Consider the following 19,475-nt stretch of genomic DNA (forward strand, 5'->3'; position numbering starts at 1 on the left):
CCCGGTAGTTGACGGTGACGGTCTCTGTCCCTGCACCTAATGAAATGTTGGTAGCGATGGGTTCCCACCGGTAACCCACTCCCCGGCTTGGATATGGGCCGGAGGAGCCCCTCTTTGCCCGCAGGCGCTGGCCCTGAGAAACTGGTGCCTTGGCGGTGGTGGTGTCTCTCTCCTACGGTTAGACTGTTGCCTTCAATCGGGACTTAGCTGTTGGGAGACCCAGGAGGTCCCCTTCTCTGACGGATTTGGCAAATTCACGGCGACTCCTAGCCTTGCCGGGATCCGAAAGGCCCCTGCCAATGGTTCTGGCTTCTCTTCGTATACCGCTTCGGTACCACCGGGCCACCACCCGTCCACGGTCCTTTCGGCAACCTCCGATCAGCCTCTCCTGCAGACGGTCACCGCCGTCTGCTGACCTTGCTGTCTCAATCTGGGGCACACACCAGGACCAACTTCAGGCTTTCTCAACTGTCACTTTCGCTGTCACTTCTCTCACTTGCTCCTCTACCACTTCCTTCTCTCACTTGACTCAACTGAGCTCTTCACTCCTCAAACTCAACTGCAAACTGAACTCCTCTCACTTCCTCCTCCAAAACTGAACTGCCTGGTTTTCCCGCCTCCAGGACTTTGAACTCCTCGGTGGGCAGAGCCAACCACCTGGCCCACCCCCTGGTGTGAACATCAGCCCCTGGAGGAAGGCAACAAGGACTTTTGGGTAGCTTCGGTGTACCTATCCGGGGTGTAGGGTGTGGTGGTGTCATGACCTGTGACCCCTGGCTTGCCCAGGACGTCACACTTCGAACAAAAGCCTTTGTTTGGTGATAAGTTTCAAGACACCTCCTATATGGAGAAACTAGTGACATGCATTGCCCAAGTGTGATTTTGGCCCTTTCCTCTTCACAAACACTCTTCACATTCCTGTAGGTCCCATGACTTCTCCTATGAACTCTGAGCTTCAATTCCATTCATAAATTTTCTAGTGGATTCAGCTTTGCTGATTGTCTGTTTATTTTCTCTGAAACCAACTGAGAGTTTCCTTGGCTGTGTGTGTGGGATCATTGTCTGGCTGAAATGTCCACGCTCCTTTTATCTGCATCATCCTGGTAGATGGCAGCAAATTTTTATCAAGAATGTCTGGGAACATTTGTCTATTCAGCCTTCCTTTATTATTATGAAGTTTGCTAGTGCCATATGCTGAAAAACAGCCCCACACCATGATGTTCCCACATCCAAACTTCACTGATGAGTGGATTTGATTTTTGGACTCCAAATGTGGTATTATGGCATTTAAAAAGTTCAATTTTGGCCTAATCTGACCAGACTATATTGTCCTATTATTTAACAGGCTTGTCTAAATATTGTTGAGCACACTTTAAAACGAGCATTGGTGTCTTGAGTGGTGAGCGTGCATACAGGCCATGGAGGTTGAGTGCATTACTCACTTATTGCTTCTTTTTAAACAATTGGAGCGGCTGATTCCACATATTTATGTAGCTCTCCACAAGTGATTCTTGGCTCTTGGACACCTCTTCTGATAATTTTGAGACAGCTCACTGGTTTTAACCATCATGTGAGGTTTCTTGTGTGGCACTTTGGTAATGAGACACTTTTTGTATAGGCCACAAGTTGAACTTAATGATATTCTTCACTAAGTGACAGGTTTGCATCTAATTACTAATAGATTTCAACTGAAGTCATGATCTTTTTTTTGCACTTCTCTTTTCCTCATGTGTTCAATATTTTTTGCCTGTTTAATTTCTGATTATTACACATTACATAATTTATGGACAGTTATGGTTTTATTTTTTGCCTATTGGATGGGTTGCTACTGACATCTGGGGAGAAACTATTGTCAATAGCACCTTAAGATATATATTTACTTTGAAAATAGGTGACATGTTAAATACCGTATTTTCCAGCGTATAAGACGACTTTTCAACCCCTGAAAATCTTCTCAAATGTCGGGGGTCGTCTTATATGCCAGGTGTCGTCTTATACGGTGGTACACAGTGCTGCATGAGCCCATTGTTTAGTAATGTCCTCCTACCGGTCCCCTTCTTACACACAATAAACATTATTCTCACCTGTCTTTCGTTCCCGCGATGCCTTCAGCTTCTTCTGGCAGACTGCAGGCCCATAGACTCCTCTGCGATTGTGTCCTGTACACGGGGCCACCGCCTCTTCCATCCTAGCTTTACTACAGTTGAATCCTTTGCGGTGCCGTAAAGCATTCAACTGCAGTAAAACGCTGATAGCAGCGGCGGTGGCCCCGTGTACAGGACGCGATCATGGAGGGGTCTATGAGTCTGCAGTCCACAAGAAGCACTCCTCCATGATCGCATCCCATGCACGAGGCCGCTGCTGTCAGCACTTTACTGTAGTTGAATGCTTTACGGCACCGCAAAGCATTCAACTGCAGTAAAGCTATGATGACAGACGGCAGCCCCTGTGCATTGGATGCAATTACAGAGGGATCTGTGTGCCTTGAGGTCTACAAGAAGCAGCTGAGGACACCGCTGGAACAGAGGACAGGTGATTATAATGTTTACTGTGTAAACAACGGCATAATAGGGGACAAGAAAGGGACCGGTAGGAGGGCAATACTAAACAATGGGCACATTACTACAAGGTGGGGGGACAAGGATGGGCACATTACTAAAAAATGGGCACATTACTGCAGGGGACATTACTAAACAATGGGTTCATTACTGCAGAGAACATTACTAAACAATGGGGACATTATTCGGGTCGGCTTATACTCGATTATATACGGTATATCCCAAACTCTATATTTTACCTGGAAAAGTTGGGGGTCAACTTATACGCCCAGTCGTCTTATACGCCGGAAAATACGGTACTTATTTTACCTGCTTTATCTCGATTGCTAGTATAACCAATCTACTAAGCCATGAATACAATGAGAACTATTTATCTATTTATTCTTTAATGTATGTAAATAGCGAAAGGGTAATGGTGGCCATACATGATACGGAAATGTCGTCAGTCTGCTGTTTGAAATATATGACCGGCTTTACTTACCCCAATCTGTACAGTTCAGCTGCAGTCTCTTCATCATTTGCTAACACAGCAACAGCCCAGCATGCATTCCTCCTAACTTCATCATGGTTAGAACTGAGAAGTTTCACGAGATGGAGCAATCCGTCTGTATTTTTAAACTAAATAAATAATGAATGGGGAAAAAAAATGAAGAAAGCCATTAAAAAGCAGTATCATCTGAGCAGCCCCATTCTCTGGCTATCCAACGCATGCAAAACTACAAGGATTTTTCCACTGTATTGAAATATGATTGTTGCAGCACTCATGTGATGCCCCCCGCTGGACACTGACTGTAAAGGCCGCTTTACACGCTGCAATATCGCTAGCGATGTCGCTATCGATCGCACCCGCCCCCGTCGTTTGTGCGTCACGGGCAAATCGCTGCCCGTGTCAAACAATATTGCCGGTACGTGTCACACCAACTTACCTTTCTAACGATGTCGCTGTGGCCGGCAAACAACCCCTTTTTTAAGGGGGAGGTAAGTGCGGCGTCACAGCGACGTCACACGGCGGGTCACCAATAGAAGCGGAGGGACGGAGAGCAGCCGCATGAACGTCACTCTCACCTCGTTGCCGGAGGACGCAGGTACGCTGTTGTTCGTCGTTCCCACGGTGTCACACGTAGCGATGTGTGCTGCCTCAGGAACGACGAACAACCTGCGTACCAAACGAGCAACGATTTTTGGGAAACGAATGACGTGTGAACAACTAACGATTTTGGGCACTTTTCGGATCGTTAGCGGTCGCTGGTAAGTGTCACACGCAACGACATCGCTAACGAGGCTGGATGTGCGTCACAAATTCCGTGACCCCAGCGATTTCTCGTTAGCGATGTCGCTGCGTGTAAAATGGCCTTTAGAGACTCATGGCGAAGGATGCAGCACTGAGTAGGAAGGAGAGGCACCAGCACAAGGGACAAGTATCTTTTATTCACCTTCCTGGGCCCCGCAGTGTACAACCCCTTTAATGAGATCAAAACTGAGCAAGGCAATTTTTTTTCCATACAGGCTGTTTTCAAGGGATCTTGTCACTAAGACCAGCCTTCCTAAGTCGGCTATATGGGCATGTAAGTCACATGAAGCTGAATTCATACCTTGATATTTGCAATCCTATCACTTGCTAGAAAGAAATCCATGCTTTTCTTAAGAGCAATTTGTTAAGATCCATGGCCCGTTTATAGATCTCCCTAAGAATTTGCCTTCAGAGCTTATTTTTATTTTCAATGAAAGTTGTTATATGCATGGACATACATAGAACTCATGAGGCCCCATAGCAGAAGTTCTGCCCCCTCTGCCCCCCACGGCACTCTCCCCAAAAAATAAGAGCATATTTGACAACTTTGCAGCCCTTACAAAGTAATTTTCCTACTGTCAAAGCCCTTAGATTCCCCTTTCATTGCACCCATAAAGTATGATGTCAACCACAGTGCCCCGGCAAAGTATGGTGACCCCCAACACAGTATGATCCCCCAACTGTGACTCCCACACAGCTCTCCATGCCAAATAATGCAGTATGATGGCCCCCACACAACCCTACACGCAGTATGATGGACCCCCACACAAAAATTCACACTGTTTAGTTGCTTGCATACCGTATAATGGCCCTCAAATAGTCTTACATAAAGTATAAATGTCGCGGGCAGAGGAGGGGACGCTGCGCTCTCCCACTGCTCGGGTCCGGCCGCTGCTGCTGCTGCTGCTCGGTGGTGGCTCGAGCGGTGGGCCGGATCCCAGGGACTCGAGCGGCGCTCCTCGCCTGTGAGTGAAAAGGGTGGGGATTGGATTGTGGGGATTTGATATTGTCCGTGACGCCACCCACGGTTGTGGTGAGTTTGGTGACACCACCGCTGCTCTGGACGGGGATCCCGGGAGCGATGACAGGGAGCAGCTTGGATGTTAGTCCTCCCCTCCGTGGGTAGGGGGGTTGGTTGTCCCGGGGCCCGGTGATGGGGTAGGGATGGATGGCAGGCGGGTTACGGGACCTGACGAGGTGCAGGGTCGCGGGGGCAGCGCTGTGCCGCACGGCACGGTGGTACTCACTCAGCCAATGATGAACACAGAGTCTCCGGTAAAACAAACGGCTGGATGGACGGGTCCCACAGACGGCTGCGGTGTTTCTCCTTACGGCAGGTTGATGGTGACTGCCTTTCCCTGCACCTGTGTAACGTGTACAGTTCAAATGGGTTCCCACCGGTAACCCGCTCCCCAGCTTGGATGGGTGCTGAAGGAGCCCCTTTTGCCCGTAGGCTCTGGCCCTGGGAACTTTAGCCTTGGCGGTGACTGTGTTTCCCTCTCTCGGTTGGACTGTTGCCTTCTGTCAGGACTTGGCTGCTGGGAAACCCAGGAGGTTCCCTTCGCTAACGGATTTGACAAATTCACGGCAACTCCTAGCCTTGCCGGGGTCCGTAAGCCCCTGCCAGATGGTGCTAGCTTCTCTTTGCGTACCGGTCCGGTACCGCCGGGCCACCGCCCGTCCACGGTCCTTACGGTTAGCTCCAATAGGCCACTCCTGCAGACGGTCACCACCGTCTGCCAACCTTGCTGATCCGTCCGGGCCACACACCCGGACCAACTTCAGGCTTCTCCACTGCTACTTCCCTCCTTCTACTTTCACTTCCAACTCTAAACTGCCTGCTTTTCCTGCCTCCAGGACTGTGAACTCCTCGGTGGGCGGGACCAACCGCCTGGCCCACCCCCTGGTGTGAACATCAGCCCCTGGAGGAAGGCAACAAGGGTTTTTGTCTGACTTAGGTGTGCCTGACCGGGAGTTTGGGGTGTGTTGGTGTAGTGCTCGTGACGTCCTGGCTTGTCCAGGGCGCCACATTCCCCCTTAGTAAAATGCAGACCGTCCGCGGGCTGCCCGTTCATCACCGGTTTTATTTTCACAAACTGAAAAAGATAAACGGTAAACAGATTACAAGTATAATAACATCTTCCCACATTGGGAGGCATGGTACTTAAACGTTGCTAAACGGTAATGGCTTCCGCTCTCTCCCACCCAAGTAACCTGGCCCTGATGCTGCCCCTAAGCAAAAGGGCAGCACCCCTTGACCCCAGTCCAGCACAAGTTACCTGAGCGGGTTCTGTCCTTTTCAGGGGACCCATGTCCATGGGGAATCCCTGAAACCCCCGGAGGATCGCCACCGGTTGCGGTAGTGGCGGGCCTGGGCCATCACTTCCCTCCAGGCTCATCCTCCAAATCAGCCTCTCCGGAGGCGGTTACGGTAAAGCCAGAAAACACATTTTATTTACAAACCACAAGTTCGTGGTTGCCCTGCCAGTTCTCGGGCTTGTCCGTAGTAGTTCCTACGCATTTGGTAAAGGGGTCCCAACGAGGACCAGTTGCCGGCAACGACCGGTTCAAATCAAGGCTTCAATCAGATGAACTTCGGTTGATCACTCTTATCATTCTTTTACAACTTTTAAACGGTACTTTCAACACATACAGACACAATTCCCCCCCTTTAAAGAGTAGTTTCCCTGTACCTAAGTGGGGGTCTACCTAGGTTAGGATGAGTGGACCACCGGGGTCCGGTGTCAGTGGTGACAGGCAGTGGGGCAGAGGGAACAATCATTTCCTCTTCCCTGCTATCGTGTGGGGCAGGCAGAGGCATAGGGGAGCTGGGTACAGGTTCATCCCTGGGCACTGGCTCATGGTTGACCACTTCCATCACTTCCTCATCCACGGGTTGTGGGAACAGTATCACTGGAAGAATCACCGCGCCATTCTGTGTAGGCCAGTCTGATGGAAAGTCACCCATCATGGTGTGGATTACCTCTTTTGCCTTCTCCGCTGGTCTAGGAACCGGAGCTTCAGCCGCTGCCCTCAATGCTGGTGGGCACCTCTTTAGATGGTCCCGGGAAACCGTGGCCAAAGTGCCCCCTTGGTCACGACTGATCTGGTAGGCCTTCCCATCTTCCCATCCTGTGGGCTGTAAGACATATGGGGTTTGCTCCCATTGATCATCCAGCTTGTGGGTCCTCCTCTTTCACTTCAGCACTACATCTCCAGGCTGAAAAGGGCCAGCAGACGCCTTCTGGTTGAAGCTCCTGTTGTTCCCGACTCCGACTCAAGTTCTTCTCAACATATTCCTGAATTTGTCGGTACTGCACCCTCCGACGAGTGTCCCATTCAGCTGTCGAAGGGAGTGATTCTGGGGCTTCCAATCCCATGTCCAGATCCACCGGTAGCCGGCCGGGGCGAGCCCTCATCAGGTATGCTGGGGTGCATTTCGTTGAGCTGGAAGGGATATTGTTGTACATATCGACCAAGTCAGGTAGCTTCTCCGGCCTCAGGTTCCGCTCTTCTAGCGGCAACGTCTTGAGGAGGCCCAGGACCAGGTGGTTCATCTTTTCACACATGCCGTTGGTTTGGGCATGGTAAGGCGTGGTCCGGATCTTCTTGCAGCCATACAACTGACAAAATTCATGGAATACCTCCGCTTCAAAGGCCGGGCATTGGTCAGTAAGCACCAGGGTATCCATGTGGTCGGCAGAAATAAGCCTGGAACGCTCTAGCAGCGGTACGGCCAGTTAGGTCTTTAACTGGGACAACCACCATGAACCTTGAATAGTGGTCTACAATGGTTAGAGTGTAGGTGTACCCACTTTGGCTGGGGGTGAGCTTTACATGGTCCAGGGCAACCAGCTCCAGCGGTTGATGTGTAACGATCGGGTGTAGGGGCGCCTTCTGGCTGGCCTCGTCCTTCCTTCTCAGGGTGCAAGGGCCACACTCTCGGCACCAGGCCTCTACAGATTCCCGCATTCCACTCCAATAGAACCGCTCTCTCAACAGCATCTCTAGTTTCTTCCATCCGAAGTGTCCAGCACCATCATGGTATGCTTGCAGGACGATGGGCACGTTAGCTTGGGGAATCACCAACTGGCGGATCTTCTCATGGGTCTTCGGGTTAATCAGCTCACGGTACAACTTCCCCTGCTGTAGATACAGCCGGGTTCGTTCTTGCCACAAGCGTTGGGCTTCGGCTGGGGCGGCAGGGTCTATCCCAGCAGCGCCTTGTTCCACCAAGATCTTGACTAGGCGGACAGCGGGTGCCTAGTCCTGGGCTTCTTGCCACTCCTGGCTGGGCAGCGGGTCCAGGTTTACCCGTTGTTGATGGACATGCACCTTCTCAGTCGGTGGCCGATGAAATGCGGGCAACTCAATCTCTTCGAGGCCATCATCCTCGGGCCCTTCTTCCAACAGGTGGGGCATCCGAGAGAGTGCATCGGCATTAACGTTGGCACGGCCGGCCCTGTACTTGATGGTGAAATCATAGTTGGCTAGCCTAGCCACCCACCGCTGTTCCAACGCGCCCAGCTTGGCTGTGTCCAGGTGGGTCAGCGGGTTATTATCCGTGAAAGCGGTAAACTTAGCCGCTGCCAGGTAATGGCGGAACTGCTCGGTGATAGCCCACACCAGTGCCAGGAGTTCAAGCTTGAAAGAGCTGTAGTTCTCAGGGTTCCTCTCAGTCGGTCGAAGTCTTCGGCTAGCATAAGCAATCACTTTTTCTTTTCCGTCTTGGACCTGGGATAGGACTGCCCCCAAGCCTACATTGCCCGCATCGGTGTAGAGGATGAAGGGGTGGTTGTAATCAGGGCATGCTAGGATTTCTTCTCCGGTCAGAGCCGCTCTCAGCTGACGGAAGGATTCCTCATGCCTTTCTTCCCACACCAATGGGGCTCCTAGGGGTCTACCACCTTTGGTCTGTCCCACGAGGAGGTCTTGCATGGGGGCGGCCATCTTCGTGTACCCCTTGATGAAGCGACGGTAATACCCCACTAGGCCTAGGAACTGCCTCACCTCTCTCACCGTGGTCGGCCTCGGCCAGTCCTGGATGGCGGAGATTTTCTCAGGTTCAGGGGCGACACCCTCTGCACTGACCACATGCCCTAGGTACTGCACTCTGGGTTTCAGCAGATGACACTTTGAGGGCTTCAACTTCATCCCATATTTGGCAAGGGACGCGAACACCTCAGATAGGTGCTCCAGGTGGGCTTCGTATGTCTGGGAGTACACAATCACATCATCCAGGTACAGCAGGACGGTCTCAAAATTTAGATGCCCCAGACAGCATTCCATCAGCCGTTGGAAGGTTCCAGGGGTATTGCACTGCCCGAACGGCATGCTATTAAACTCGCAAAGTTCAATAGGGGTGGCAAATGCAGTCTTCTCTCGGTTTTCTGGCGCCACAGCCACCTGCCAGTACCCACTGGTGAGGTCAAGGGTGGAAAAATAGTTAGCGGTTCTCAGCGCAGCCAGAGATTCCTCAATGCGGGACAGAGGGTAAGCGTCCTTATGCGTTATCTGGTTAATTTTCCGGTAATCCACACACATCCGCATGGTGCCATCCTTCTTCTTAACCAGTACCAACGGGGCGGCCCAGGGACTACAGCTGTCCCTAATAACCCCTGCCTCCTTCATGTTCCTCAACATGTCCTTGGCACATTGGTAGTGTGCAGGGGGAATAGGCCTGTACCGCTCTTTGATAGGGGGGTGCTCACCGGTGGGGATATGGTGTTGGACCCCTTTAATCTGCCAAAAGTCTAGGGGATGTTTGCTAAAAACTCGCTCATACTCCCGTACCACCCGGTATACCCCTTTTTTGTGATGTGTAGAGGTATCGTCAGTGCCTACATGTAGCTGTCGGCACCACTCGTCTAACTCCCCTTGGGATGGGTGAGTGCTGGCAGTAGGTGGTGAGGTTGGGGGAACGGCCTCGCGGATGGTGTGGGGATACAGAGTGAACAACTTGGCAAGGGTAGCGTACCGGGGAAGCCTGACTTCTTCCTCCCCGCAGTTCAGCACCCTTACGGGCACTCTCCCCTTCTTTACACCTACCACCCCTCGGGCGGCCATTACTGTGGGCCACTGTTCAGAGGGCATGGGCTCTATCATGGCGGGGTAGTCACGTCCCTGGGGCCCTACCGCTGCACTACACCAAATCATCATCTCGCTCCTGGGAGGTACAATCAAAGGGGCAACATCCATCACTCTCACCCCACCAATCTCTCCTCCTCTACAGGGGCGGGGTTTTGGCCTTCGCGCCTCCACTGCTCGAGGAGACGCTCGAGCGGGAATTTTTCGCGCCCAAAATGGCGGCTTCTCAAATTTTTCAGCCGGACACCTCCGGCGGTCACAAGGTGCACCTCTACCAGACGGCAGAGCGGTAAGATCCTGTTCGTGACGCCAAGTTGTCGCGGGCGGAGGAGGGGACGCTGCGCTCTCCCACTGCTCGGGTCCGGCCGCTGCTGCTGCGGCTGCTGCTGCTCGGTGGTGGCTCGAGCGGTGGGCCGGATCCCAGGGACTCCAGCGGCGCTCCTCGCCCGTGAGTGAAAAGGGTGGGGATTGGATTGTGGGGATTTGATATTGTCCGTGACGCCACCCACGGTTGTGGCGAGTTTGGTGACACCACCGCTGCTCTGGACGGGGATCCCGGGAGCGATGACAGGGAGCAGCTTGGATGTTAGTCCTCCCCTCCGTGGGTAGGGGGGTTGGTTGTCCCGGGGCCCGGTGATGGGGTAGGGATGGATGGCAGGCGGGTTACGGGGCCTGATGAGGTGCAGGGTCGCGGGGGCAGCGCTGTGCCACACGGCACGGTGGTACTCACTCAGCCAATGATGAACACAGAGTCTCCGGTAAAACAAACGACTGGATGGACGGGTCTCACAGACGGCTGCGGTGTTTCTCCTCCCGGCAGGTTGATGGTGACTGCCTTTCCATGCACCTGTGTAACGTGTACGGTTCCAAGGGGTTCCCACCGGTAACCCGCTCCCCAGCTGGGATGGGTGCTGAAGGAGCCCCTTTTGCCCGCAGGCTCTGGCCCTGGGAACTTTAGCCTTGGCTGTGACTGTGTTTCCCTCTCTCGGTTGGACTGTTGCCTTCTGTCGGGACTTGGCTGCTGGGAAACCCAGGAGGTTCCCTTCGCTAACGGATTTGACAAATTCACGGCGACTCCTAGCCTTGCCGGGGTCCGTTAGCCCCTGCCAGATGGTGCTGGCTTCTCTTTGCGTACTGGTCCGGTACCGTCGGGCCACCGCCCGCTCACGGTCCTTACGGTTAGCTCCAATAGGCCACTCCTGCAGATGGTCACCACCGTCTGCCAACCTTGCTGATCCGTCCGGGCCACACACCCAGACCAACTTCAGGCTTCTCCACTGCTACTTCCCTCCTTCCACTTTCACTTCCAACTCTAAACTGCCTGCTTTTCCTGCCTCCAGGACTGTGAACTCCTCGGTGGGTGGGACCAACTGCCTGGCCCACCCCCTGGTGTGAACATCAGCCCCTGGAGGAAGGCAACAAGGGTTTTTGTCTGACTTAGGTGTGCCTGACCGGGATGAAGCGTGAGAGTAGAAAGAGACCGCACTCAATCCGCTGTGAAGGATTTCTTTATTCAAACACGTGCAGAGTGGAGGGCTGGAGACACACTGTGAGCTGGCTCCTCAAGAATGGACCAGTGGAGTGTGGGGTGTGTTGGTGTAGTGCTCGTGACGTCCTGGCTTGTCCAGGGCGCCACATAAAGGCTCCTTCATAGCCCTCCAAATATTATAATGGCTCCCACACATCCCTCCAAATATTATAATTGCCTTCACATAGCCCTCTAAATATTATAATAGCCCCCACATTGCACTCCATATACTGTAGTAGAATGCATCCTCCACAGTCTTCAATATAGTTTAATGAGCCACACATTGCCTTCCATAGAGTATAATGCACCCTATACTCCTCTATATAGTATAATGCCCCCTATAGTCCTTTATACAGCATAATGCACCCCCCATAGTGCTCTATATAGTATAATGCACCCCATAGTCCTCCATATACAGTGTAACCTTGGTTTCCGAGAGCGATCCATTCTGGGAGTGTGCTCGTAAACCAAGTTACTCATCTAGCAAGGCAAGATTTCCCATAGGAAATAATTGAATGTCAGACAATTCGTTCCACAACTTGTGCAATGTCCCATCCTGGTCCCCTATTGTGCCATTCCACACACGCACAAACACAAACACACATACACTATGCTCACCTTACCCTCCGTTCCCTCGGCGGGCTGGTTCTTGTAGTCTGCACGTATGTGTATCCGGTAACCATCGCGACCGATGCTGGAGCTTCCACTGTCAGCGCTGCCACCTGCCTCTGATTGGTCAGCACGCTGACATCAAAGGCATGAGCCGCTTTCCTCTGATTGGTCAGCACGCTGCCTTTGAGAAGCGCAGACAGAGGAAGCTCATGCATCGGGATGATGGTTACCGGATACATATACCTGCGAACTACAAGAACCAGGAGGCCGCTTAATGAACAGAGGGTAAGGTGAGCATAATGTATGTGTGTGTTTGTGCGTTTGTATGGGTTTGTGCAGACTGCAAAAGCGGGTCAGAGCGTGGTGAAAGTACGGAACCAGAGGTGTATGCGGTGAGTATTTGCTCATACAGCAAAGCATTGCTCGTAAACAGAGTTACAAATTTACAGCAAGCTTTGCTCGTGTAGCGAAATAATCGCACACCAAGTTACTCGTAAACCGAGGTTCCACTATATTATAATACACCTGCTGTAGTCCTCATATAGGATAATGCCCCCTATAAGGTCCTCCATATAGTATAATTAAACCCCCATAGTCCTCTATATAGTATAATTCACGCCCCCATAGTCCTCTATATAGTTTAATTCACCCCTAATAGTCATCCATATAGTATACTAAAACCCCAAAGTCCTCCATATAGTATAATGCACCCCAAATAATCCTCTGTGTATACAGACACAGTATGGGGAACAAGGGGAAATTTGAGGACAGAATGGGGAGCGAGGGGAGGAATGTAAGCTGACACAGTATGGGAGTGGTGCATGCGGAGGTTGTGAGGAGACAATATGGGATGAGAAAAATGTTATGGGGCACAGAATAGAGTAGTGGGTAGGTAGTAGTGGGTGGGGAGTGGTATGGAGAGGGGACAGCATGGGGGACAGTAAGGGCACACCAAGGAGGGGGAAATATGATGAATGGGCACAATATGGAAACTTGGCAGTATAGGGGGACACAGTGTTAGAGGATAATGTGAAGAAAGAGCTCAGTATGGAAAGAAAAGCAAGTGTGGAGGCCATGTTCCTTAAGAGGGACAGTGTGTGAATCATATCTTCTGCAGGGAACGCAGTAAGGCGCAATTATTTATTCAGGCAGATATTTTGTTTCAGGAGCATTAGGACGACACTGCTATTTTTAAGGGTATCTTTCCAGAATGGGATGCAGAAGAATGAATAAGATGGAAGTCTGCAGAGAGGAGATGTGAATGTGAAAAGACATCAAGGCATCTGGACAAAAAGAAAAAAAGAAAGAACGATTCCGATCAGAGACAACGTCATCTATAAAGGTACCTTCATTTAACTGAGTGTTCGCGATACTAATTCTCATCAGTACTGTGGTTCCTGTAAGGTCCCTAGTCTGATGATGACTAATAACTACAACTTCAAGTATATCCTTACCATTGTTACGGACATACAGGAAGTTGTAGGTTCATGCGATACAAATATATATGGGTCTGACCTGACATTACATTACAGTACCATGTACTGACGTTGGTTTTTGTGATGTATTCCTGTACTGATAAGGGTTTGGATGCTTTGTTTCTGTACTGCTGGTGGTTTTAGTGATGTATTTGTGTACATCTGGTGATGAATTTCTGTACTGATGAGGGTTGTGATGCTGTGTTTCTGTACAGCTGGTAGTTCTGGTGATGTATTCTTCTGGTGTTATTAGTTCTAATCATGTGCACATGTAACAATCCGTAACTTGTAAGATTACATAATATGACTGTTAATAAAGTGTTGTGCTGTCTGACAAGGTAAGGGTTACTATGTTTTTAGGAGCATGAAAGGGGTTTGTGCCGAGTCTGCAGCCTGTCTATTGGACTGCAGCGTTCTGAATTCTCACAGCAAGCTGTCATGTTTCTCTGGTGCCAGCGGTGAGAGTGGCACCAGAGAATCCTGACTAGATTTGCGTGGCCTCACTCAATGAAAATGAATTGAGCGAGGTTGGGCATGTCTGGTTGGAATGTGGCCAGAAGTTTACAAATTGCATACTTGCTCCCATGACCGTTCACTCTCGCCACTGGCAAGGGAGAATCCTAAAAGTGTGAAGTGCGTGCTGTGAGAATTCAGAAGCCTGCAAATACCTAAATTGATTGCAGACTTTCATCTCAAATCTGAACACTGTAGCATCTCCAATTCTAACAGTGTGTAATGTACTCACTGTCAGGATTCAGCTCTTCTTGCTGGTTCCAGCAATCATCACTGGGCCGCTCCACTCATGTGCGATTTTCATACTCGGTTCATGTCACAACTGGCCTTTCTTCCTGCTTCTCTCAGTTTTTCACTGAACATTGAGAGAATAAGGCTGGAGTCACATTTGCAAGAGACTAGCACGAGTCACACATCACATCACCCGGCACGGCCTGATACTCTCCGGACAGGAAACATGGAAATACATGCAGCCGACCTGCTCCTGTCAGGAGAGTGTGTAGCCGTGCCGGGTGATTCAATACGAGACTCGTGCTAGTCTCTTGCAAATGTGACTCTGGACTTACGAAGAGTCGATTGTTGGCACGTGACTGTAAGTAAATCTCATGTGAATGAGCGGTCACATGGCGACTACTCAAACCACTTGGGGATGGGGGGGTGAACTGCATACTGAATTCTTGCCCAAGGTGCTGGAAAACCTAGATATACCTCTGCATAAATATATATATAGTATGATAAACCCCTTTAAATTTGTTATGTACTGTTTTCTGTCATTTGTCTTTTTGTGTTAACCAGACATGATGTAGTTTGCCAAACCGAAAAAAAAAAAGCAAATGCAAAGTTATCATGAATATATTAAATGTGTCATCTTACAAGGCTAAATTTGTACAATTAATAGGCCATCAGTGCAGACACTGACACATTAACACTGATTGATTTATAGAGGTAATCTGCCAGATGACGGGGCTTTAATGTCTTGCAGTGATTTCCTATACTGTAATCACCTGTAAATCATCGTAATCATTTTCTCATTTTAAAAGTGCTTTAAGTTCTCATCAAAACTTGATTTGAAAAGGTTTACTTTTCATAAAGGGTTCTTCTTCATTCAATAGAAAACAGCTTCTATTTCTAAGCAATTATGCTTATGTAAGTTGATATAAGAGTCTGTGCAAATTGGCTTTATAGAAGACTAGCTGTAGTACCCGGGCGTTGCCCGGGATAGTAAGGGTGCTTTCACACATCCGGATTTTTGCTCTGCGGCACAATACGGCGTTCTGCAGAAAAACCGCAACCGGCTGTTGTAACGCCGGTTGCGATTTTTTTTGCATAGACTTACATTAGTGCCGTATTGTGCTTGCGTTCGGTCCGGTTTTGGCCGCATGCGGCAGATTTAGCCGATGCGGCGGCCGGATCGAACGTCCCCTGCAACGTTTTTTGCTCCGGCAAAAAACACCGCATCGCGCCGCATCCGGCCGCTGCGGCGCATTTTTCAATGCATACCTATGGAGGCCGGATGCGGCGCGATGCGGAAAAAACCGCATCCGGTCGCCGCATGCGGTTTTTTCCACTGCGCATGCTCAGTAGCATGCCGCAACCGGAAAAAAACGGACGGGCCGCATGTAAAAACTTATGCAAAGGATGCGGTGTTTTCGCCGCATCCGTTGCATAGTTTTCACAGCCGCAGGGCTCAAACCGGATGTGTGAAAGTAGCCTAACTGTCTCTCTTCGAGTTTCTGTCTGTGTCTGTCTGTATCAGTTTCTCTGTCTCTGTCTGTATCAGTCTCTCTGTCTGTCTCTAACTATCTCTGTGTCTGTCTGTCTCTCTCTATCTGTCTGTCAGTCTCGTTCCAGGTCTGTCTCTGTCCCCGGCTGTCTCTTTCCAGGGCTGTCTCTTTGCCAGGGCTGTCTCTTGCCAGGGCTGTCTCTTTGCCAGGGCTGTCTCTTTCCAGGGCTGTCTCTTTGCCAGGGCTGTCTCTTTCCAGGGCTGTCTCTTTCCAGGGCTGTCTCTTTGCCAGGGCTGTCTCTTTGCCAGGGCTGTCTCTTGCCAGGGCTGTCTCTTGCCAGGGCTGTCTCTATATCTGTCTCTTACCCAGTCTGTCTCTGTCTGTCTCTGTCCCTCTATCCGTCTCACCACCGACATCATATTACCTCAGACATAAGCATCTTATACTAACAGTTTATTTTGTTCCTATAGCAACCACTGACAGTTGCTATTAATGACCTTTAGCTCCCACCTCCATTCAGTTAAATGGAGACATGTTTTTTGGAGTGTAACTGTAAAGTATGGGGTTACATTTTCCTGTCAAAACATAGTCTATGACATTCCCTGAGTCACATGGAGCGTCTGTGCAAAATTTCGTGATTGTAAATGCGACGGTGCGGATTCCTTTAGCGAACATACACACATACACACATACATACACTGAACTTTATATATTAGACTAGCTGTACTACCCGGCTTCGCCCGGGTTAATAACTGCTGTTAACAAAATAGAATGTATTAACATAAATGTATTCTGCTCACAAAAACCACAAAACAAATAGATAGAAATGTAATTATTAAAAGGCAAAAACTAAGCTAATAGAAGCATTTCACAACATATATTTCAACACCACAGATATTCCACACAGATTTAACTAAATTGGACAAGTAATGTGCTCCGTCTGTCTCTTTCCAGATCTGTCTCTTTCCAGGTCTGCCTCTTTCCAGGTCTGCCTCTTTCCAGGTCTGCCTGTCTCTGTCTCTTTCTTTGTCTGTCTCTATCTCTCTGTTTCTTTCCCCATCTGTCTCTTTCCAGGTCTGTCTCTTTCCCAGGTCTGTCTCTTTCCCCGTCTGTCTCCCCATCTCTTTGTCTGTGTCTTTTCCTGTCTGTCTCTTTGCCTGTTTCTCTATTTCTCTGTCTCTTTACCCATCTGTATCTATCAAGGTCTGTGTCTTTCCCCATCTATCTCTGTATGTCTCTCTGGCTGTCTCCTCCTTCCCTGTCTGCCTGTCTCTGACCCTGTCTGCATGTCTGTCTGTCTCTTTCCCCATCTGTCTCTTTCCAGGTCTGTCTCTTTCCCTGTCTGTCTCTGTCTGTCTTTTTCACCATCTGTCTCTGTCTGTCTCTTTCCCTGTCTGTCTCTATCTCTCTGTCTCTTTCCCTGTCTCTCTCTGTCTCTCTCTGTCTGTCTCTCTCTGTCTCTCTCTATCCGTCTCCCCACCGACATCTTATTACGTCACATATAAGCTTCCTATACTATGAATGTCTTTTGTTCCTATAGCAACCACTCACAGCTCCTACTAATAACCTGTAGTTCCAGGCTCCATTTACTTTAATGAAGGCATGTTTTTTGGAGAGTAACTGTAAAGCGCAGGGTTAAATTTTCCTGGCAAAACATAGTCTACGACGTTCCCTGGGTCACATGAGGTGTCTGTGCAGAATTTTGTTATTGTAAATGCAACGGTGCGGATACACTTTTCGTTTCACTTTTTCCCCATTATGTAGATGGTGGCAAAATTGATTGGTAAATTGGAACGCGTGGGGTTAAAATTTCACCTCACAACATAGCCTATGACGCTCTCGGGGTCCAGACGTGTGAGTGTGCAAAATTTTGTGATTGTAAATGCAACGGTGCAGATGCCAATCCCGGACATACACACACACACACACACACACACACACATATTCAGCTTTATATATTAGATTAAAAAAGAGACAGAGAGAGACACACACGGAAAGAGAGAGAGAGATGATCAATTTGCCATTCGATTTGTGCGAGGACACTATACTGGAAGACACCGATTGTAGAAGAACACAACTATTATACAAGTCTCACATGACCTCGGGCGGGCTTCCCCATAACACCTTGCAGCTATCTTATCACACAGTATAGCACATCCAATCAAGGGGGACTATCATGGTCTATATAAAAGCAGTGGCAGGGAATGCAGCAGCCAATTTGTGGTGAAACTGGATAGTGAGAAAACGGCATTGCTTAGCAATAGAGAGGGCTAAATAAACCATAAATACACTGAATAAATATTACAGATAGTGTGTATGAGCGTCAGCATAGCGGTGAAGAACGGTGACTATCAGTCAGCGCTGTGTATACTAAAGGACTTAAAATCTCCGCTCTCATTGCCAATGACGTCTTGGAGATCTAAATCTTCCACTTGTGAGACTTTGCATAAATCAATAGTAAAAGCAAATCTGAGAAACTTTGCAATATATACAGAAATAGGCTTCTTTATCCTTGTCCCCTGCTGCTTCCTGAATGTCTGAAAAAACTGCTATAATCCTGCCTATCAAAGTCTAATCTCGGTGTAGGGGACACATCATAACAGTCAGTCTCCTCTCACTCGCTCAGAGAGAACTGAAAATCAGAGACCATGCAAAGGCGTGGAAAATGCAGGATATAAAGATCATAGAATGCTGAAAAATAGCGTTAGTGTTAGTTCTTCATGTACGCACACAACAGCTTATTCTGAAAAGTCACTTGAAACTACAGCTATGCTTTAACATTTCGGGTCGTTGGAATAATTTAACAAATATTGAGAAACACTCTAACACAATTTGCGGCAGACTAGTTATTGTGGATGCAAGGCCTTAAGCCTGCTTTACACCTTTCAATTAAGCATACGATATCGTATGCGATGTGACACGCCCCCATCGTTTGTGCGGCACATTCAATTTGTTGACCGTGTCGCACAATCAATTAAAAGCTGTCACACGCACTTACCCCTCCATACGACCTCGATGTGGGCGGCGAACGTCCACTTCCTGGAGTGGGAGGGACGTTCGGCGTCACACCAACGTCACACGGCAGCCGGCCAATAGAAGCAGAGGGGCGGAGCTGAGCGGGACGTAAACATCCCGCCCACCTCTTTCCTTCCGCATTGCAGGCGGGAGCCGCGGGACGCAGGTAAGATCTGTTAATCGTTCCCGGGGTGTCACACACAGCGATGTGTGCTGCCTCGGGAACATTGAACAACCGGACGTGCAATTTTTAGGAAATGAATGGCGTGCATGCGATGAACGGTTTTACGTTCAATCACAGTCGCACGTAGCTGTCACACGCAACAACAACACTAACGATGCCGGATGTGCGTCACTTACGACGTGACCCCGCCGACACATCGTTAGATATGTTATAGTGTGTAAAGCCCGCTTTAGGCATCAGATTTATATTCATAGCATCCGCTCTGCCTCAAATTACTCTAGGCTATGCGCGCACGTGTGCATTTTTCATGCGTTTACACAGCATTTTACACTGCAGCATAACATGCATTCTGTGTCCCCAGCAAAGTCTTATGAGAATTTTGCAAATTCCAGCCGCACGTTGCGTTTTAGAGAGCAGCGTTTCGGCTGCTGAAATTTTTTGCCAAAACGCTGCGTTCTAAAGAGCAACATGTAATTTTTTTTGTGCAT

The 19,475-nt window shown here is 49.4% G+C and overlaps 1 protein-coding gene across 3 annotated transcripts in view; it reads right to left on the minus strand.

The window, feature by feature from the left end:
* ARMC3 (armadillo repeat containing 3) overlaps window positions 1-19,475 on the minus strand; it is a 138,776-nt gene that overhangs the window by 32,417 nt on the left and 86,884 nt on the right. For all 3 annotated transcript variants that reach the window (XM_075315565.1, XM_075315564.1, XM_075315566.1), the window contains exon 12: window positions 3,040-3,176. In XM_075315565.1, the coding sequence (XP_075171680.1) occupies window positions 3,040-3,176 (137 nt within the window). The remainder of the gene's footprint in view (window positions 1-3,039; window positions 3,177-19,475) is intronic.

The sequence above is a fragment of the Anomaloglossus baeobatrachus genome, chromosome 6 (genome assembly GCF_048569485.1).
Source record: "Anomaloglossus baeobatrachus isolate aAnoBae1 chromosome 6, aAnoBae1.hap1, whole genome shotgun sequence".
Lineage (NCBI taxonomy): Eukaryota > Metazoa > Chordata > Amphibia > Anura > Aromobatidae > Anomaloglossus > Anomaloglossus baeobatrachus.